The 23066-nt window shown below is 46.3% G+C and overlaps 1 protein-coding gene across 1 annotated transcript in view; it reads left to right on the plus strand.

Moving 5' to 3' along the window:
- The window catches only part of Grm6 (glutamate metabotropic receptor 6), a 13972-nt gene extending 730 nt beyond the window's left edge, over nucleotides 1-13242 (plus strand). The window contains 10 exon segments of the mRNA XM_015506381.2: nucleotides 3-287; nucleotides 3138-3354; nucleotides 3685-3820; nucleotides 4924-5078; nucleotides 6106-6246; nucleotides 6353-6553; nucleotides 8262-8407; nucleotides 8495-9118; nucleotides 11682-11993; nucleotides 12719-13242. Of these exon segments, the coding sequence (XP_015361867.2) occupies nucleotides 3-287; nucleotides 3138-3354; nucleotides 3685-3820; nucleotides 4924-5078; nucleotides 6106-6246; nucleotides 6353-6553; nucleotides 8262-8407; nucleotides 8495-9118; nucleotides 11682-11993; nucleotides 12719-12916 (2415 nt within the window). The 3' untranslated portion in view covers nucleotides 12917-13242.
- Nucleotides 13243-23066: the final 9824 nt, after the last annotated feature.

A 23066-nucleotide genomic window follows, 5' to 3' on the forward strand; every position in this document is an offset into this window, starting at 1 on the left:
AGTATGCGCTGGATCGCGTGAACGCTGACCCGGAGTTGTTGCCTGGCGTGCGCCTGGGCGCGCGGTTGCTGGATACCTGCTCTCGGGACACGTATGCGCTGGAGCAGGCGCTGAGCTTCGTGCAGGCGCTGATCCAAGGCCGTGGCGACGGCGAGGAGGCGAGCGTGCGCTGCCCTGGGGGCGTCCCTCCGCTGCGAGCTGCGCCCCCGGAGCGAGTGGTGGCGGTCGTGGGAGCTTCGGCAAGCTCGGTCTCTATCATGGTTGCCAATGTCCTGCGCCTGTTTGCGGTGAGGGCCACGGGACCAGTTCTGTTCCCAGCCTCTGTCTCCCATTCTCACCTTTGGGGTGGCTGATGCCTTTCTTCCCTTAACTTCTTTCTGGAGGATTCTCTGCTTTAATCCTTCTAGTTCACACAGATTCAAAAGCTGTTTCAAAGAAACACTGCCTGTTGGGACAGCCCCAGGCCAGCATCAGATCACACATCCCCTCCAGCTCCTTTGTGTGAATTAAGGACTGACAAGTATGCCCCTTCCTCCAGAGGATGCAGCCTGCTGCCTTGGGTCAAATTGGCTAGATGAAGGCAGCTGGACTTCAGTCCCCACTTGCTTCAGAGTCCTTGTTTTGTGCTCACCCTGCACATCTGTGGAAGGTATTCCTGCCTTCTGGGCCTATTGGAGCGCTCTGGTAATGGGGAGCCTTGTGTATGCCCTTCTTGCAGAGGAGCAACTGGGACATAGCCCTTAGCTATCCAGAGGGATGGATAGGCCTGAAAGGTCTAGCACCTTTCTCCTCTTGTTTGATCATTATTTAAATTTGATTTCAAAAGTCTGCCTTTAATCCTCTTTCAAGGAGCCTGTGACTGTTCATCTGCAGTGCCCTGCCATGCTAGGCCATGTGGGCCTGGACTGGCCCTGCATTGTCATCTTTAGGGGAACTGTCCTCTGCAAGGGGCAGTATGTTCCCTGTAGTTCTGGGGGACAGAGATTGGGGCCATAGAAATCAGGGATCTGGGGGCCTTTGGCATCAGAATTTGGGGGTTTTCTTTAGTAGCCATCCTCTGGGGATTATGGGATGGTTTTACTAGGGATCTATGCAGAGAGGAGGGCTTTGTCCTTCCATGTCTCTGTGAGGGGAGGAAGGAAGGTTTGCTTCTACCTGCCTAGAGGAGGAGACTTCTGTATCTTGAGAGTTTTTGGTTCTGCCCAAGGGAGTGTCTATTTCTACCATGCTGGGACTCTTGTCATTTGCTTACATTAAATCCCCGCCCACACTTTGGATGGCAGTTTTGATATAGAGCATACAGACACACCTTCTCTTCCACATGGAGAAGTTGTGTGGCTACCCAGGATTTTTTTCCCCCCCTGTGTCCCTGTGGACCTTTGTGGCTATCCCCAACCCTGCCTGGTGCTCTGGTTTCTTTTCTTTTCCCTTTCCTTTTTTTTTCTTCCTTCCCCTCTTTCTTTCTTTTTGTGGCATTGGGGATGGAACTCAAGTCCTCATGTATACGAGGCAAACGCTCTACCACTGAGCTATGTCCCCAGCCCTTTTATTTTATTGTGAGATGAGGTCTCCCAGAGTTGCCCAGCTGGCCTCCAACTTTTGAGCCTCTTGCTTCAGCCTCCTGACTACCTGGGATTATAGGTGTGGGCCACTGTACCTGCTGGTGCTCTAGTCCCCCATCCCCTTCCCCTCTAGGTCAAGTGCAGAGATCTCAAACTCAAGGACCTTCAGGGGTTATGTGGGGGCTGTAGTTGAGAGAAGCAGGACCGGCTGTGCCTAGGGCCCTCTGCTGCCAGCTCAGCCCAAGACTGAGGTTGGGCAGCAACTTCCTATTTTCAGACACCCTCTCTGCTTGCTTGAAGTTCACAAATAAATAAATAAATAAAATTAAAAATAAAATTTAAAAAATTGTAACCATGGACCAGAGACTGTTTTGCAATTCTGGTCTAAAAGACATGCTGAGGTATTTTGAGCTTATTCCAAAGCCACATTACCATGGTCTCAGGCATTTGAAATTAACTTCCAGAAGAGGGTTTAATCTGTATGGGAACATTGTCCTGAAGGTAGTATTGAGGAGTTCCCAGGGGGCCTCTCTCTGCCCCATTTCTCTGATTCCTCTTTCTTATTTTTCTGTCTCCTTGTCCCTCCCAAATCTGTTCTCACTCTCTTTGTCTCTCTCCTTCCCTTCCTTCCTGCCCCGTCCTTCCCTCTTTCCCTGTCTGTTCTCATCCTCACTCTCCATTTCCCCTTCCTGTACTGTCTTCCCACCCCACACTTTCTGTCCTACTTTAAACAGCCCTTCCTTCCAGAACCTCCTCTTTCCTGACCTTCACACAACTCTGTCTTGTTCCTGCCCTTCCCAGGTATGTCTTTTTTCTTGTTCCCTCACTCTCCTGAGTGCATTTTTTTTTAATGTGGTCTGGCACCCCACTTTCAGCCAGCCACTCTCTCCTTATTTCTGTAGCTGTCTGCCTCCTGGCTCCCAGCTCCTTTCATACTTGCTCCCCAGGTCCCACACTCTTGCCCCTCCTGAATGGGCTCAGCTGGCCCTGTAATCCCTGCTATTAATCGCTCTAATGCACTCAGATAAAGCCCAGTTTCAAATGAGCCCTCTGTTAGGCTGGACACGGTTGAATCAAACAGCCCCCTCCAGCCCCTGTCTGTTTTGACCCTCCTGTGACTGCCACCTGCACAGACCACCCCTTTGTGGGAATTTTAAAAAATGCTTTCCTCTGTGGCCGACAAGGATGCCCCTTTCCCCAGGTAGGTGCAGCTGTGTGCAGCACCTGGATTGGTTGCAGGTTGGATTTCACCCTCCAATTCACCCGGCTCCCATATCCATGTTCAGGACAGAGCGTGCACAACTGTCTACGGGGTCCTGCTCAAATCTCTGAGCCCTCTTACCTTTCATATTGCATCAGGTCCAGTCACAAAATTTAGCCCTTGCCCCATACCTTCTGGCCTCTCTTGGTGGACCTCAGCTCCCTACCTCAAACTTTCCCTATGCTACCAGTGTCCCCACTGGCCTCCAGAGCCCTTCCCAAACTGTGTCCCATGCATGTCCTGAGTCCCCATTACCCTCCCTCCCTAGGGTTACTGACCTTCATCCACAGTGCAGCTGTCCTTCCTGCCTCCAGATACCCCAGATAAGCTACGCCTCCACGGCGCCAGAGCTCAGCGACTCCACACGCTTCGACTTCTTCTCCCGAGTGGTACCACCCGACTCCTACCAGGCCCAGGCTATGGTGGACATTGTGCGGGCACTGGGATGGAACTATGTGTCTACTTTGGCCTCTGAAGGCAACTATGGCGAGAGCGGTGTTGAGGCCTTTGTGCAGATTTCCAGGGAGGCTGGTGAGCTGGGGGCAGGGAGGTCTCAGGCATCAGGATGTCTATAGAGTTCTGAGCCAAGGGCCATCATATGGGGAACTGGGTCCCTGGTGGGGACTTGGCTGTGGTTACCCTGGAGGGCACTCCAGGTGGGTAGGTGTCCTTGTCCTTTGTAGGACTCAGCATCTGCCTTGTGACCTGCTAGGGAGGGCCCAGACAAGATTTCACCCCTCCAGACCCCTCAGCCAGGCCCCTGGGTGCTGTGTATGCCACATACACAGTCATATGCAGAGGTAGCCAGGTGGGTGTGTGGTGGGTGGGGTAAGAGCTGACTTTGGCATCCCCGACACCCAGGGGGGGTCTGTATTGCCCAGTCCATCAAGATTCCCAGGGAACCAAAGCCAGGAGAATTCAACAAGGTGATCAGGAGACTCATGGAGACACCCAACGCACGAGGGATCATCATCTTTGCCAATGAGGATGACATCAGGTGGGATGGGTGGCACATGCATCACTGTTTTTCAGGACCCCTCCTGAGGGTCCTGCCCCTTGTTCTTATTCATCCCCTGCCACTCAGGCCCTCCTTCCCTTCCCTTTCATTTTATATCCAACCCTCTCCATGCTTTTTCTGCTATCATCTCTGAGTCTGGTGTCCCCAGAGATGAATAAGGCTTGGTCTGGGTAGAGATGTGCAAAGCTTCATAGAAAAATATGTCTGTTTTTACCATTCACCATGGGAGAGAGAACTTGTAGACAGACTTAAACACAGAAAATGAGCTATCAAGGACAGAGCTCTGGGGGCAGGAAATCACAGACCAGACCCTGAAACCTGCATGGCCCAGTGCCAGCAGGGGAGTCTTCCTTCAGCCTAGGAGGCTGGAGGTGATATTGGTGGAAGCATTAGTGGAGGGGATTAGCTTCTGTCTGGCCTTGATTTTCTCCTGGAAAATTTGTAAAGAAAAGAGGTCCAGTTAGCACAGTTTTGGAGGCTTAAAGTACAAACAGCATGGTACCAGCTCTGGTGAGGGTCCCCTGTGCTGCATCACATTTTGGCAGATGGCTAAGAACGAGAGAGAGAGAGAGAGAGAGAGAGAGAGAGAGAGAGAGAGAGAGAGATTACATGGTGAGATAGGAAGCCAAACCGAGGGGGAGGAGCCAGGATTACTCTTTTCTAATAACCACCCTCAAAAATAACCAGTGTCCCAAGAGAACTACTCAATTCATCCTGAGGGTGAAGCCCCCAATAATCCAGTGATTTTGAACTAGGCCCCCTCTAAAAGTTCCCACCACATCCCAACTTTGCCACACTGGGGACCAGGCTTCTAACACATGAAGTCTCTGGGGACACATTCAAACCATACCCAAACCATAGCACCCTCTGGGGCCAGTGTGAAGTGGATTATAAGGCGCAGAGCCAGTGGGCAGTGTGGGAAGCCCAGGGGAAGTATCCTGAATACCCTGCACCCTATTTTCCCTGATTAAACAAGGGCCCAGTGAGTTACATGGAGCAGGATAGAGAGAAGGGAACGTGACAAGGGTTAAGATGGACGGGGGTGCTGGGCCCTCGCTTACCCCCAGCTCTGTTTCTACCAGGAGGGTCCTGGAGGCAGCACGCCAGGCCAACCTGACTGGGCACTTCTTGTGGGTTGGCTCAGACAGCTGGGGATCCAAGATCGCACCCATTCTGAACCTAGAGGATGTGGCTGTGGGGGCTATCACTATCCTGCCCAAAAGGGCCTCCATTGACGGTGAGTCCAGGGATGCTGCGTCCTCCCCATCATCTCTTCTCGGTGACACTCATTACTCAAATCTGTATAGTAGGTTCCATAATCAGATCCTGTTAGGATTCCCAGATCCTATGATTCTGAGATTCTGTGACTATATCCTTCTAAGCAGTGTTTGAATGAGATGGTGTATGAGGAAAGGAACATACCACTCTTTGTACAGGGTGAAGAATTCTGCTTTTTTTTTTTTTTTAATTTGGTGTATGTACTTTTGGTTTTACCAGATATTCTAAATTGAGGGATGGTGAGGATGCGGAATGTACTGTCCTGTTGATCACAGTGATGAGGCCTGCCGCCACACCCCCTCACATCCCATCTGTGAATATTTGGATGAATCCAGCAGGGATGGTTCACTTTACAACAAGGTTGCTTATTTCCCCAAAGAATGAATTGAAGATGTCTCAATGATGTGCTTTAAGGCTATATTATGAAACCCAGCCTCTGATGAAGGATGAGCCCTGCTTTCCAGAGGCTACTGAATTTTTGAAAGTGTACATCTTTTCACCCTTTCTTTTACCTAGCATGCAGTTAGTTGCAAGTGACAAATTGGACTGAGAGTGGTTTTAGCAAGAAAGGCATTTCATCACAAGAAATCTGAAAATAGTGATTTCATATGTAACGCATGAGTCAATAGTGTTCTCAAAACCCTGGGCTCTGTTTACCTTTCCATTACACCCTCCTCTGTGGTTACTTTATGTCTTTGTGCTTTTGGCTTCATATTCACAATCTGAAGCTCCACCCATTACATATTCACAGCATCATCCTAACCTAGAAAGAAGGGGCAGGGATAAAATCTTTCAAGAGGTGAGGCTCTGAGTTTGTATCAGTATGCAAATTCTACCCTGGAAGCTCCAGGGGTTTTGAATTCACAGTCTAGAACTTGGTCACATGGTCACTCCTGGATGCAAAGTGAGCAAGTGGTAAAGGGACACAGGAGAACCATGACTGGTTTAGTGGTCACCGCTCTCCTTTCTCTTTTCCTTGCTCTTAGGATTTGACCAATACTTTATGACTCGCTCCCTGGAGAACAACCGCAGAAATATCTGGTTTGCTGAGTTCTGGGAAGAAAATTTTAACTGCAAACTGACCAGTTCAGGTAGCCAGTCAGATGATACCACCCGCAAATGCACAGGTGAGAGCTGCCCAGGCAGGACAGGGAGGGTGATGAGGAAGAAGGTGGGAGGCCAGGGCTGGTGCATGGGAGCCAGGCACACTTCCTCTGGGCATCCCTAGGACAGGTGAAGAACGCATCGGCCAGGACTCTGCCTACGAGCAGGAGGGGAAGGTGCAGTTTGTGATTGATGCCGTGTACGCCATTGCCCACGCCCTCCACAGCATGCACCAGGCACTGTGCCCTGGGCATATAGGCCTGTGCCCAGCAATGGAACCCACTGATGGCCGGACGCTGCTGCAGTATATTCGAGCTGTCCGCTTTAATGGTGAGTGGGAGCCCGAGCCCTTCAATAGTGAAGGAAGCCAGCTGAGATGAAGTTCTCTTCAGGGTTGGGGACAACTCAGGATGGAGGGAATGGAAGAAGCAGAATGGTAGAGTGGAGTACTGAAGAGACTAGAGACTTGAACCAAGTACTAGTCCCCACTTTTTAACCATTCTCCTTCCCTAGGCTTTAGCACCCTCTGCCCCAGTTTGCAAAATTCAGATGTTGGAGAATTTATCATGCATTCTGCTGGGAACCTTCAGTTGGGTTGTGTAAAACCCTCCTCTCCATTACACAGAACTTAGAGACTTTTGGAGTCGTGGGCCTTAAATGCTGCCCCAGCTAGGTTCTGAGCTGCTTGAGCATAAGGCATGAATCTGACATGTCCCCTGGAGCCAGCAAAGGGCTTGGCACATGTTCAGGGCTCCAAATAATGACTGTGAATAGACCCCAATGGACTCAAGCTGTGTGTGGTCTACAGGTAGAAAGATACTTCTGTTCAATTACTGTCCTTCATAAAATCAAAAACTCTGTTCCTCCACCAAATATTTACTGACAGTCTTTTCTCTGCCATGCTCCTTGCTAAGGAATTCAACTTCATTTTCCTCCAGACCAGCTCTACAAGCTGGTAGAACAAGCTTCTGAAAGAAGTAAAGCTGATTGTTCACATTGGGACCAATTTCATGGTGTTACTCAAACTTTGTACAAGTCATCCATCAGTCCAGATAGACACACTTTTTCTTTTCTTTTTAGATTATGGTAAAATAATATAACAAAATTTACTGCCTTCATCATTTTTAAATGTACAGTTTAGTAACAAAATATATCACATTGTTGGCAACCATAGTCACCCTCCATCTCCAAGAACCCTTTTCATCTTGCAAAAGTGAAACTCCATACCTGTTAAACAACAGCTCCTCATTGCCTGTCCTCTCCCCCCACAACCACTGTACTATTTTGTTTCTGAATTTGACTACAGTAGCTACCTCATGTCAGTGGAATCACAAATGTATTTTTGCATTTGGCTTCATTTAGCATAATGTTCCCAGGTATCATCCCTGTTGAAGCATGTATCCAATGTCCTTCCTTTTTCAGGATGAATAATATTCCATTGTATGTATAGACCTGTTTCGTGTATCCAATTCACTCATCTCCAGACATTGGATTTCTTCCATTTTTTGGATATTGTGGGATAGGGCTGCTGTGAACATGGATGGACAAATAGCTCTTCAATTCCCTGCTTTGCATTTCTGGGGTACATACCCAGGAATGAAATTGCTGGATCACATGCTAATTCTATTTTTAATTTTTTTTGAAGAATTACCATACTGTTTTCCATTGTGGCTGCATCAATTTTCATTCCCATCAAAAGTGCACAAGGGTTCCACTTTCTACACATCCTTACTAACACTTGTTATTTTCTGTTTCTTAGTAGTAGCCATCCTAATGGGCATGAACTAGCATCTTGTGTTTTTATGCTGCTTGGATCCAACACAGGGTCTTGAAAGTGCTGGGCAAGCACTCTACCACCGAGCTATGCCCCAAACCCCTTGTGGTGGTTTTAATGTGAATTTCCTTGATTAGTGATGTTGTGCATCTTCTAGGAGCTTGTGAAGCTCTTTCTTCATCCTGGCCGGCCCTCAAGGACTCGCCAGGAGGCGGAATTTCATGGGCTGGAGAACCAGCTAAGGATGACAGCTTGTCTCTCCAGGCAGCGCGGGAACCCCAGTGATGTTCAATGAGAATGGAGATGCGCCCGGGCGATACGACATCTTCCAGTACCAGGCAACAAATGGCAGTGCCAGCAGTGGCGGGTACCAGGCTGTGGGCCAATGGGCAGAGGTCCTCAGGCTGGACGTAAGTGTCGCAGACCAAGGTCTGGGAGCAGGTGATGGGCCCTTAATTCCTGGCGGTAGAGGTCACTGGCCTGTTTCATCTATCCAGGTGGAAGCCCTGCAGTGGTCAGGCGACCCACACGAGGTTCCCATTTCCCAATGCAGCCTCCCCTGTGTGCCGGGTGAGCGTAAAAAGATGGTGAAGGGTGTTCCCTGTTGTTGGCACTGCGAGGCCTGCGATGGGTACCGCTTCCAGGTGGATGAGTTCACCTGTGAGGCCTGTCCCGGGGACATGAGGCCCACGCCCAATCACACCGCCTGCCGCCCCACGCCCGTGGTGCGCCTGACCTGGTCCTCCCCCTGGGCTGCCCCGCCCCTCCTCCTGGCCGTGCTGGGGATCATGGCCACCACCACGGTGGTGGCCACCTTTGTAAGGCACAACAACACCCCCATCGTCCGCGCTTCTGGCCGCGAGCTCAGCTACGTGCTCCTCACCGGTATCTTCCTCATCTATGCCATCACCTTCCTCATGGTGGCAGAGCCAGGGGACGCCGTCTGTGCCGCCCGCAGGCTCTTCCTGGGCCTGGGCACCACTCTCAGCTACTCCGCCTTGCTCACCAAGACCAACCGCATCTACCGGATCTTTGAGCAAGGGAAGCGCTCGGTCACACCCCCGCCTTTCATCAGCCCCACCTCGCAGCTCCTCATCACCTTCAGCCTCACCTCCCTGCAGGTGGGTCCTCAGGCCTTCACCCCTGTGACAGGGAGGATGCACTGGGGGTTGGGCTGGGGTCTGTCCTTAACCTTAAAAAAAAAAAAAAATCAGAGAAATGGTGTTTCTAGAATCACTCTTTTCCTTTGGCTCCAGTTTCAAAAACAAATAAAAAGCTGGGGGGAGTGACACGTGCCCGTAATCCCAGAGAGTTGGGAGGCTGAGACCGGAGGATCGCAAGTTCAAGGCTAGACTCAGCAATTTAGTGAGGTCCTAAGCAACTTAGTGAGATCATGTCTCAAAATAAAAAATCGAAAGGGACCAGGGCTGGAGCTCACTGGTAAAGCACCCCTGGATTAAATCCCCAGTACAAAAAAAAAAAAAAAAGTAATTAAATAGTTAAAAACCACAAGGGGTAGAGCCCTACTCTGAGTATTCTAAATGAAAACAACTCATTTTACTGCTCAGTCTTGGAAGAAAAAATGGGTCAGTAAGGTGAGGAGGCTGAGCATCCAGCTCTTTTACTGAAGAACAATGCCATGATTTTGATAAATTGAATGTGCTCTTCCAGAGTTTGGCTCACATTATGAAAATAGGGTAAAAACATACATGACTGATTTTCCCGAAACAAAGACTGTGTTTCCTAAAGGCAGTTACTTCTGCTCAGTTCACTGGGGTGCTAGAAAAGAGAGGCCCAGGGACCAGTGTTTTACTGTGGAGCAAAATATTTAATTCCATTAAATGGCTGGTATTTCAAGATGTAATGAGCATTAAAAATGGAGTTCCCATGGGGTTTTCCCTAAGACAGTTATATTGCAGCACTGGGCATGACTCTCCTCATCTGGAAAGCCTTGGATACTTCCTGAGCAGAGGCACGTGGCTTGGGGAGGTGGACCAGGTGCAACATGGCAGACCCAGCCAGGCTCTGTGTTACCTCACTCAGCTTGTTTTGACATGACATATTCTCTACTGCAGGGGAGCCCTTCTCCCTACACAGCTCTGCATATATCATGTTCATTTCCACCCATGGCCTTGGTTAATGTAATTCTCTATGCCTTGAGGGTGTGCCTGTCTTCTTCCAGATCACACACCTGGAGCTTCCCCTCCTCAGTCCATGATTCCCCTCATCCACAGGATAGAGATGCTTACACTACATTCAGTGTCCCCCCATACCCCAGGATCATTTGCCTAGTTTCACCTCTTTGGACTCCCCACATTACATCCCCATTTCTAGAAACAACAGATCTTTTAAAAGAGCCACTCCTTCAGCTTCACTAGGCATTTCTACCAATAAGATGGATGTAAAATAGTATCTAATTGTTCCTTTAATTTGCCTACACCTAATTACTAGTACACTGGGCCTTTGGAATTTCCTCTTCTGTGACTTGCCTGTTCCTATCCATTGCTTATTTTCTATTATTTTGTAGGACATCCGTATAAGTAAGTACAGGGTGAAGATTTGTTATGAATTATATGGATTGCAAACCTGGTAAGGGTATGTTTTGGTTGCAATTCCTGTGCATCACCAGCCTTGGGTTTTTGATGTGATCCCCACCCCCACCAAAAGCCATGTTCTAAGAGGAATATCCACGTTGCTTTCCTGGACAGGATCTGGATTTTATTAGCCCCTTGTTTATGGAGTTGCTGCCATTGAGATAATCACAGAAAGGTGTTCCTTCTGAGTGGACAAATTATTAGAAAGTGTCCCTTCTCCTGGGATGCACAGCATGACATTGGAGTGTTAGCTAGGTTTCAGCCCCACCTGCCCATCTGATCAGGCACTCTTGTGTAGTGAACAGCCTGCATGAACATATGCACAGCCTCCCCAAGGTCTCACCTTTATGCAGCATCTTAGCTTCTGCTCCTTAGCAGCCATTGGCTCAAGGTCATACCTCCTGCCAACATGAAGGAATTGAAATTCCTTGTTCTGACTCTGATACTATCCAAGGCACTTCAGCATCAGCTCACCTTCTTACCATTCTCTTGCCTGTGATGAGCCCGTATTTTGAGGTATGCATTCATACATAATTTCATGATATTTTGTCCAATAGTTCTCTGGATTTGGAGAAGAAAGTGGGTCCTCAGGAATTAAGTTTATCCTCTTGCTAGATGTGGTCAAGCTAGTATTTTTACATCTGTGGAATGGAGATAATGCCTATGTGGGACCTGTGAGGAAAGAATACCTCTTTTGGGCCTGGTCCTAATTGGTAACACCTGCACCAGCTGCTCCCCCTCTAAGATGGCATTGTGTCCTAACAACAGATTATGAGGTCCATTCTGTAAATGGAGAAACTGAGGCTGAGAAAGATGATGTGTTCAGTACTTTGAAGGAACTCAAGTAAATGGCATTGATAATGGTTAGAGAATGTCAAGTTGCCCCTTACCCAACACATACCCTCATATAGCCCTTCTTTTGGTATGTCCCCTCCTGGACTGCTCTCTCTTCTTCATGGTGGTTTTCTTGTGCCTAAGCATCTACTCAGTAGTCAGGAACTTCAAAGGAATACTAGCCTGCCTAAGACCTAGGTTGGGGACTGGGGCAGGTGTGTCTGATGGAGGGGTGTCCCCGACCCTGTGTTGGCAGGTGGTGGGTGTGATAGCATGGCTGGGGGCCCAGCCCCCACACAGCATTATTGACTACGAGGAACAGCGGACAGTGGACCCGGAGCAGGCCAGAGGGGTGCTCAAGTGTGACATGTCGGATCTGTCTCTCATCGGCTGCCTGGGCTACAGCCTCCTGCTCATGGTCACGTGCACTGTGTATGCCATCAAGGCTCGCGGTGTGCCTGAGACCTTCAACGAGGCCAAGCCCATTGGCTTCACCATGTACACCACCTGCATCATCTGGCTGGCTTTTGTGCCTATCTTCTTTGGCACTGCCCAGTCAGCTGAAAAGGTAATCAGGCTCCCCTAGTAGATTTTGCTGTCTTGTTTGTTTCCTGTCAATTGAAGGGCTTGACTGTGCCAAGAGTTGGGCCCCCCATCTGGATGTTTCATGATTTGAATGATTTCTTGGTTGATTCATTCATGTACTTAAATATTTACTCATTAGTTTTTAAAATATCCCTGTGCTTGTTCATTCAGCCATCCCTCTCTTGTTCATCCATTCTTCTAACACTCTTCTTAACTACATTCTTCCTAACTTATTTTTTTATTCCGTTTCTTCATGCACTTTATACCACTTAACACAATCTAATGGTCCATTTCCTTGATCATTGATTCATAAATTTGGTAGAATCTTTGTTCACCTGTGTTACCCATCTACTTGTCCATTTGATCCTTTATGTATGCCCTATTTATTCATTCATTTACATATTTGGAACATGCTGTTTCCTTCATTAACATACTCAAGCCCTTTTTAGGCATAGGGACCATTTTCCCAAGTGTGTCTCTAGTCTTAACAACCCACTCAGCCTGCTCACTCACCTTCCTTCCTGCTACACCAGAGCCACACTCTGCCTGCCAACTTCTTAATGCCACTGGCCTGTGCTTCTGCTGCCATCCTGTCCTAAGCACTCATTGTCATTCACCTCCAGGCGAGGTGGAAACAGATGTTGGAAGGGAGAGGAGTTGGGAGAAAACAGGCCTGATTCCCATCTCATTCCCTCCTCCATGGCTTAGATCTACATCCAGACCACTACACTGACTGTGTCCTTGAGCCTCAGTGCATCGGTGTCCCTCGGCATGCTCTACGTGCCCAAGACCTACGTCATCCTGTTCCATCCAGAGCAGAACGTGCAGAAGCGGAAGCGGAGCCTCAAGGCAACCTCCGCTCCGGCCGCCCCACCCAAGGGCGAGAACGCGGAGGACCCCAAGTAGCAGGGTGGTGGGTGAATGGGGCTGGCTGCTCTCTCTTCTCCTCTGTCCCCCACTTCCTAGTGGGAGCTGTAGAGTCTGGGTCCACAGTGAACAATCAGAGGCAGAGAGTTCATGAAGCCCATACCCAGCATGGACGGGCTGGCCTTAAGAAAGAACTGGAGCCTCACTTCACATTTGAGCTCTGCTTTTCTATGTATGTTGGCTTCCTGCAGATCAGACTTTCTACGCAAGGTAGGAAATAGTTCCTGACAGAATTCTACCTCTAGAGAGGGACTAAACTCACTCTCTGGTTTGAAGTTCGGAGATTATGATTAAGCCCCGGGGCTTGGCCCAGTTTGGGTGAGGTTTCCACTCCTCAAACAACCACCGTAACCTGAGGACTGGGCATTGCATAAGACCCTGTCAATCCCAGGATGAACTCCAGGGTTGGAGTTAAGGGGAAGCAGTCTCCAATGAGAGGACACCTATGGGTCTGTACTCGGCCTGAGTAACTTGGGCTCCAGTAATACTCTGCTCCTATAGAGGGACAAACCCTGGGGAGAGAGCCCTGTGAGCAGAGATGGAACTGCGGCAGACAGCAAAGTGAGCCAAGAAATTGGTGCACACTTCCCGTGGGATCTTTTCCCGTGTACGCTCCCTTAAATTGCCCAACCTTAAGAAATTCCAGTGCACTTCTGTGGGTTAGTGGTGTGAGGAACAGGATGGTATTTGCTGCCCTCTGATGGCTGTGTGGGGTTGTGTTCAGGAGGTCCTGCTTGGGACCAATGACAAGAGTTGTCTCTAGGGTGAGGACTGATTGCAAGCACATAACATAGGATGAACACAAACATGTTTCTTTCCCAATATTTTCTGGGAGGTCGTTTTGGAAAGGTGAGCATGAGGAGTGGGGAAGAAGATGCCTGGAGTACAAGAGACATGAGCGTTTAGTTTCTGATACTGTTTAAAAACAGCTGGGTTTCAGTTATGGAACTTTGTTTCCCTGGGGGTAGAATTTACATGTATTAAGTTGACTTTGGTTTACCATGGATTCTCTAGTATTTAATGTCTGGAACTAATTTGTCCACACTGAAGAACACTTCATGCAGATTCTCTGATGCACCATGAGTTTTGACCTTGGGACTAAGTGATTCTGCGTTCTGAAATTAACAGGGCTTCTCTTCAGAATAACATTTCAGGTGTACAGATTCTCCTTTCTTACTTTTGTTGTGTTCCATAGTGTGAATTATGAAGTTTCATTTATTGCTGTCAAAATTCATTTTGTAGGACTTCTTTCCTTAGTGGGTTACCTCATGTGTGATGTTTTCTTGGTAAGAGCTTTGATAGGGTTTTGTTTTCCTATATTTTTAGAGTAAATGAGCTCTGATCTCCAAATGAAGTTTTCCTCAGCTGTTTCTTCCAATATAAATTCTCTGATGGACTGAGTTTTGACTTCTAGTTTTTTCTTCCCCTGATATTGGGGCACTTTGTCATTGAGCCCTTTAATTTTTTATTTTGAGACAGAGTCTCACTAAGTTGCCAAGGCTGGCCTTGAACTTGAAATCTTCCTGCTTCAGCCTCCTGTATACACTTTAAAACATGTTTTTTTGGTGAGGTTTTCCCCATTCTAAACTCTGTGACTTAAAGTTAGAATGACTTCTTAGTAAAAGTATTTTCATGTTGACTGCACTTTTAGAATTACTCCCCAATGTGAGATGTTTCTTATTTATTCTGGCTTCTGGCCAAAGATTTTCACATACTCCTCACCGTCATCCTCCCTGGCTCTATGATGGTAATTGTTTTTTCTTCCCTAGGTGCTGGGGATGGAACCCAGGATCTAGTGCATGCTAGACAAATGCTCTACTTGTTGAACACTGAACAATGCCCCAGTCCCTGACGGGAACTCTCTGAATGAGTTCTCGCTTCCTCTGTGGGCTCTGTCACATGCAGTTTACTTGCAGGTTATCTCCACAACATGAACTATTTTGTGTACTGTGGGGCATCCTCTATTATTAAAGGGGTTCTCATATTTAGTACATTCATGGGGTTTCTCTCCTTTCAGAATTCAATGCACTTCAAAGGGATAATTTCTATAAGAGGGCTTTTCCGTATTCAGTGTATATAAAATTTCCTCCTTTCATCTTTGTGTGTGTGTGTTTGTGTGTTTTCACAGGAGGCCTGACAACACCCTAAAGATTTCCCCATAGTTTTTTGCTGCCTAGTTTTGAATTCCCTGATGTTCAATCAAACAAACTCCTGAATAAAGTTGCATTTTTTTTCAAAGTATGGTTTCCCTTCTGTTGAATAAGAGCTGAGTTATAACCTGAAAGCTTTTTCTTATCATTGCCCTTGAATTATTTCTCCCAGGTATAAATTATGTTCTAGTGAAAGCAGAGTTTTGGATTAGAGGCTTAGTCCATATTTATCACAATTACAGTTTTTTCCTCCAGCACGAGTTCTCCAGGACAAAATAAGATTTCATCTTGATGCCAACTTTACCCACCATAACAACTTTATCTAGGGTCCTGAGAGCTTTTTAATATTAATTATGTTCTTAGACTTTCACCAGTGTGAATTTTGGGACACATTTATTACACAGTTTTGTCACATTTATTTTATTTTTTGTTCCTTTGAAATTTTTATATATTGAAGTCTCTTTTATGAGGGCGCTAATCCCCTTCATGAGGGATTAGAGCCACTTTCCTTGACCTAATCATCTCCCACAAGAATCACCTCCTAACACAATCACATCAGAGGTTGGGATCTCAACACTGAAATTTTGGGGTGACACAACATTAAGTCTATAGCAACTGCGGTGGAGGATACTAACTAGTCCTCTGCTTCCCCTCTTATTCATCCTACATATGAATCAGAATAGTTGTTCCATGGCACATGTTGCTGTGACCAATTGCTGTAGTCCCAGTCCTCTCCTAGCACCACAATCTGGTTGTGATTCATTCTAATATTTAGCTATACTAAAAAAAACCCACACAGAAATAGCAGGAAGGATACTTTAATCTAGGGGATTCTGGCCCCAGGTATAGTTCACTGATATAATATGCTGGATTAAGTACTCTCAGGTTATTCTACCAAAGTTCATGAATATTGAATTAATTTGTAGTGTCAACCTCTGAGTTATTTTTCCCATTGTGATTTGACAGGGGAAAATCAGTCTCCTTTGCCCCTGCTAATCTATACTTCCTTAACTCAGCTTTCACATCTTGAAGTCGTATTATATGATGGTTGAGACTTCTTGAGATCAACTCCAGCTCTGCTGCTCACTAGCCAGGTGACCATGGGCAAGACCATTCACCTCTCTCACAGTTAGTCAGCTTCCTTAATGATCCCTGCACAGATGCCCCAGCCACCACTCTCACATATCCCCTGACTCTCCCAGTTCCACCACACATCATGCATGGAGACCCCACTGATTAATCAAACCTCACAGCTGAGCAGGCCCAGGACTCAATCTCATACCCAAGGGCTCCCTAATCACTGACTCCCACTGACTGCTCATTCATTACTATTCCATAAGTATCTTTGGGTGCTTATTCAGTGGACTAAACAGAAAAAGCTTATTTCCTTCAAGGGACTTAAACCTTAGTCATAGGGACAAAGAATGAACAATGTACAATATGAATTAATAAATCACATAGTATGTTAGAAGGGGACCAGCACTGTGGAAAATGGAACAGAAGAGTAGCCTAAGTAGATGAGAAACTAGAGGGACAGGCAGCAAGTTTGACAGTGTCCAGAGGAGGCTTCAGTTCAGAGGTGAGGAGTCATCCATGGGGATCTTTGGGGACGGGGGCATCCCGCAGATGTAGTAGTGAGTGCAGAATCCCCAGAGTCGGGGTATGCCTGGTGTGTTTGGGGATTCAACAGAGACTGGATGGCGTAGGTGAGGGAAGGTGAGATATCAGTCATGGTTCTCCAGAGAAATAGAACCAGGAGGATCTACCTATCTACATTCTATCTATCTATCTATCTATCTATCTATCTATCTATCTATCTATCTATCATATCTGTCCATTTTGTGCTAGTATAAGAGAATATTGCAGACTGGATAATTTATAAAGAACAGAGGTTTATTTCTAAAAGTTTGGGGAATTGGGAAGCCCAAGGTTGAGAGGCCTGCATGTGATATGGGCTTTCTTGCGCCTCATCCCATTACAGAAGGAAGAGGGCAAGAGGGTGACCACAAGTGGGCTGAACCCATCCATTGATAACTGCCCCATGAGCACAATAATGGCATTAATTCAATATAAGGGCAGAGCCCACTTAACTTAATCACCTCTTAAGGCCCCACATCTCAACACTGTTATGTTGAAGATTCATTTTCCAACACATGAACACATTCAAACTAATGTATACACATAATGTAAAGTGATATCTTTTAAGAAATTGGCTCACAATATTGTAGGAGTTGGCAAGTCTGAAATCTGTAGGGCAGGCAGAAGACTGGAAGCTCAAGCAGGAATTGATGCTGTTGCCTGGAGGTAGAATTTCTTCTGGGAAACCTCATTTTTTGCTGCTGAGGCCTTCAACTGATTGGATGAGGCCTACCATATTATTAGGCATAACTCCTTTGTCTTAAATCAACTGATTGGAGATGTTAACCCTGTAAGGTCAGGCAAGAAGCAGCAACCAAAGGAGGAAGATTTAAAAAGGCCACTGAACAAGGCGTTATTGAGACTCACTCCTGGGCGGAACTCTTATCAGACTGACAGAGTGGACAGGAGAAGGGTCTGAGGAGAAGCCTGGTGGCGGCGGTGGAGGGAAGCGGGGGCGCTCCACAGGACTGGAATTTTATGGGGCTTACGACAGGAAGGGAAGGGCTTGGGACAGGAAAGGGATTTTTAGAGTCCCTTGTCCCAATGGAGTTGGTCAGGGGAACTGGCTGAGATCCAGGATTGGCCAGGAGACCTGCTGATTGACAGGCAGTACTATAGGTGCCAGATTGATGTTTCTTTCACGCCAGAGGGCTGCTTGGTGCTTTGTTCCTAAGTCACCACCAACAACCTGACAAACCTCATCTATAAAACACCTTCATAGCAGCACCTAGATTAGTATTTTATTAAATAACTAGGTGCTATAGCCAAGCCAGTTAATACACACAGACTAACATATGAGGAAATGGGAACATATGTGCAGTCCCCACAGGCCATTATAGGTATGGGACTTCCTTTTACTGTGAGATGAGGAAACATTGTAGGGTTACACTGGAGCATTTTAAGAGAGGAATGAAATGGTCTGACAAATTTAAAGGACCACTTTGGCTACTGTATTGATAATATATTAGAAATAGGCTTTTATGTGTGTGTCTTTTCTGTGTATATTACATGTGGAGTTGTATGGCACATTCATTCACTGAAACAACCCTGTTCTCATTCATGCCTGCAAGGTGCATTTCAGAAACCTTTTTTATGTATGTCTTTAAAAAATGTCTTATAGGCAGAACCATAGAGCAAACACATTCATCCATTAACATGCACTGTCCCAAACAAGTACACACTGATATTTTTAGGAACATCTGATATAGTCTTATATTTTGGGAAGAAGATAAAAAGAAAGAGAGAGAAGGTGAGCAAAAAACTTCTGTAAGTCAGAGAGACCCACGAGACTCCATCTGCCTGGGGAGCTTTCTTGGGCCTTGGCAGAGGGATTTGTCATGAATCCGAGACGTTTGTTGCCCCTTGGTGCCTATTTGTAAAGTAATAAACCTCTGTATGTAACTTGTGAGTGTTCTGTCTCACCAGACTCAGGCAAGTAACCAGTACACAATGGGCCTGCTTTGAAAGTATTCTATTCCATTTTCTCATTGTACATACTACAATTACTTGCTAATTATTTGCATTTCTTTCTTTCTTTTTTTTTTTTTTTTGGTGCTGGGGACTGAACCCAGGGCCTTGTGCATGCTGGTCAAGCACTCTACCAATTGAGCTATATCCCCAGTCCTATTTGTATTTCCTTTTGAAATACCTGTCTTTCCCACTTAATGCTCATGAAGGCAGTAACTATATTCATATAAACCACTGTATACTCTAAACAATCTCCCATTTCTATATTTCTGGCCACTAGGCTCAGCTTTTCTCTTTTAGAACACCTCCAAAACAGGCATTACTACCAATAACCTTCTCATCTAACCAGGGCCCAGGACTTGCTGTGGTTATCACAGACTGTGCCCATGAGACATCACAGGGCTATGGTGTCAGGCTCAGATATGTCTGTGAACCCATGGTTTCTGGACTCTCAAGGTTGGAAAGACACCTTGAACTCCTTCCACTACGTTAATCCGGGGCTAAAGAAGGTCTTCTTGTGGAAGAAGTATGTGGTGTGCAAAGCCAGGCTCAGAAACACAGTTGTAAGACTAAGGACTCACCACACAGTCTCCCACTCATGAGCTCCTGTTAGGGTCTGTAAACAAGTCAAGATGGCACCTGGCATTTTGCCAGAGGTTGGGGTTTGTGAAGTAACGCCAGTGAGCCATTAAGTGTGGAGATTCCTTATTGGTTGACTGCTGTATCTAGTTTATGTTAATTAAGATAAGCTGTGTGTAATGTATATATACCCCTCCTGTCCTACAATAAAAGGCTCCCACTCCTGCTGTATCAATGTACACAAGTTGCTCGTCACCCCCCCCACCCCTGTTATTTTGCTGCAGCCGGACTGCGGCAAGCTCCACCCCAACATCTTAAGCCAAATGGCTCTTTAATGTGGCCTACAACACTTCATAAAAGAGGTGCCCTAGAGCTATATCATCTGGAGTTTACTCTTTGATTCATCATTTACCAACTGTGTGACTTACAACAAATTTCAAAGTCTTCCATCAATATTTGAATTTTTTAAAAAATTGAACATTTTATATTATTTTCTGCATATAACATTTTGACATCTTAAAGAAATCATGATGGCTGGGGAGAGACTACCCAAGGCTGGCCAGGTGTGTCTTCAATATGTAAATTAACCAAGCAGAGCCGCACTGTAGAGGCAATGTTCCTTGGCCTCAATCATCCAAGGACCAGGAACAAGGCAACCAGAGAGCACTCCTACTCCACTGTTGTTCAAATTAGGAAATCCTAAACCTTTCTCCCTGCCCTGCCTTGCCTTTGGCTTAGAAGCCAACAAAGGCTCTGGCCTAAGGCTTTCCCCTCTATCTTGTCTTCTGACTCTGACACCCCCCCATCCCCCCCACAGTGTTTTTTCCATTTGGCTGTGCGTTTTGAGCCAGGCCTGCCTTAATACACCTGTGAATATATTACACTTTGTTTTCTTGAGCCTGTTCCCTGTCTCCTCCTGTGGCTACATTTGATTAACTGTCTTATAAGAGAATACAAAAAAGGATGGTAGGAATAGCATTAAGTGGATTACTATGTACTTACACAGGACCTGGCACAAGGCATGTCCTCAAATGTCAACTGCTATCCCCAGTGATGGGTGGTAAACTCTTTATATCCATAGCCTGAACACTATAGTTTCTGGAACCAGGTAGAAACAGATGGTTATTTTGGGGAGACAGATTGGCCATTGAGAAATAAAAACACTGAAAAATATGACTTCTAGTCATGTTTTAGTGATATCTAACCAGATAACCAGGAAACAAAAGTACAACTTTTGTAGACCACTGAGTACTTTACTCATTTTATTTTCATAAAGACACACTGATGAATAGTTGTTCATCAACAATTTTTTTTGGGAGGGATATCGATGTGTGATACACAGAACACAAGGAGTATGTTAGTACTACCAAATTCTGGTACTTGCAGGGAATGATAATTAGCAAACTGAGAAATACAGAAGAGATGAGAAACAATCAAGCCTTGTAAATTTTTCCCCTTCACAAACTGGTATAAAAATACTGAAAGTGAAAATATTACCAAAAATATATTTAGTGCTATTAGGTTGGCCAAGGAGAATGGAACACCTCATGCTAGACAGAGAAGGTGTCTCTGTCTTTGTTTCCACATTGTCCTGCTAGCTAATCCAGTAGTTTATGGGAGGGTAGGAAAAAATGCAAAGGGAAAAGGAAGGAGAGGAATTAGACAGCAGGAGGCTCAGGCATTGCTAATGTTTGAGTGAGTTAAATTGTTTTCTCTACCAAAGGCATATAGTTTAGCGTTATTTTGTTCTAAGACTCTGAGGCTCAGGCACAGTCTGAGTCTGCTTTAGAGTCAAAGAGCCATTAAAAAAGCAGTCACTGAAGGGCTGGGGCTGGGCTCAGTGGTGCAGCGCCTGCCTCGCATGTGTGAGGTGTTGGTTTCAATCCTCAGCACCACATGAAAATAAATAAATGAAGATATTGAAAAAAACTAGACAATTAAAAAAACAAACAAACAAAAAGCAGTCAGAGGAAGGAAACACTTCAGGGACATGCTCCTGCCAGAGGTAGGTGAACTTAGAGGGGTAGGGAGAAAGAACCCCATTGTAAAATCAGTCAGGGGAGATGAGGAAGACCTGAGAGAGGAGGATTAGAGGAATTTGAGAAGGGAAATTTGCTAACAAGTCTTCCCCCAAAGAGCAAGCAGTTTTATGGCTGTTCATGGGAGCCCATAAACATGAAGAATAAACAAGTCTAGATATGACTCCCCTTCTCAAGTCTTTCTGATGGAATTGCCCACTGGGCAGCTTCGAAGGAAGAGAGGAAAGTTCTCATAGGGGAGGTGAGTCCTGGGTCTGCTTCTCTTGAGATGGCATGGTCACATGTGTCCTGGGAACTGTCTTTGTGTACTAGGTGGAGAGGTAAAAGAAGGTGGGCTGGCAGCTGCTGAAGATGGCACATTACTAGCTAGAGACCTCTAAACTCTCAGGGTCTCAATAATGGTCCTTTACTTCCTGCCACAGTCAGGGTATCTACGTGGCCAATTGACTAGAGAAGCAAGGATGGGGTGAACAGCTCTTCCTAGCACTCCCTGCATGTGTTGGGTATAATCTGGCTCAGAAAGGGGCAGAGAAAAGTTCTTCTGAGTAACTGCTAAAATCTTGCATGCCATGCAGGTCAGCTGGCAGAAGAGCTCATGCTGAGGAACTCTGGGTTCTTAAAAATGCACGGTTATGGACTGAGTCAAAGGTAATGCTGGGGCAGATTAGAATGCCTAGGTGGATAGCCATACTACCCCAAATTAGAAAAGTAGAGAATAGTGCTCAGGCAAGGGTGATTCCCTTAGTCAAGAAGCTCATACAATAAACTGTTAATCATACGGAATATAATAAAGCCACTACCAGGCAAGCACTATTAACCATAAATATATTCAAGTTGGCTCAGGAATATCAAACAGGCCACTTAGTTACTTTGTGGTTCCTCAAATATGGATGAATGAATGAACAGGCATTTCAGAGGTCTGATTTCAAGAAGACTCATACCAGAAGGAGGTGTACTCTGGGAAAGCAGACTGTAATCTCAGTGGAGGGCCTTCAGACTGCAGCCATTTTGATAGAATACATCTCCTGGATCTGTCACCAAGATGCAGGAGGCTCTTAACCTGGCAGCAGGCCTTGGCCCAAATACAGGCCTATGCCAAGTGGCAGTGATTCCCCTGCTTCCAACAAACAAAATGTACAGTGAACCCAGCTTAGCAATGCATTTCCCAGGGATTCAAGGCAAAGGCAGGGGAGGAGGTGGTAGTGACAGGACCAGGCAGGTCATGGAGATAATGGTACTAAAACATGGTTTTCTAGGCTTATTGTACAATCTGGAGGTGCCAGTCATGCAAGGCTACAAACGAATGTGTGTGTACCCAACATAACCCACACCAAGTAACCTCTTGAAATGCTGCTTCACATGCATGGGGACAAAGCATGAGGTGCTAGTCACCTAACAGGAGATGCCTATCGAAACACAGGTGGCTCTTTATTAGCCAGGAGCTGAATTTAGAGAAATTGGGCTTGGAAGCTGAGAGAAGCTTCTGAGTTTGTGTCAGCCTAGAGTCTGACATGATACTGAATATCCTCTTCTTTAATCTGAAGCAGAGGTGCAAAATTTAGAGGGGGCCAGAAGGTTGCCCAGATTGACAGACAACACTTCACAAACCAGGAATCTGTCCCTTTGCTTGCCAGAATTTGTTCTGTCTTCATTGTGGAGCATGTCCCAGGGTGCAGTAATACAGGTTCCTCCATTCCTTGTGGTGGAGAAGGGGAGAGTGCTCTCATAAGCTATGCATGTGAAAGTGCACAGATT

Source organism: Marmota marmota, unplaced genomic scaffold (genome assembly GCF_001458135.2).
Source record: "Marmota marmota marmota unplaced genomic scaffold, marMar, whole genome shotgun sequence".
Taxonomy (NCBI): domain Eukaryota; kingdom Metazoa; phylum Chordata; class Mammalia; order Rodentia; family Sciuridae; genus Marmota; species Marmota marmota.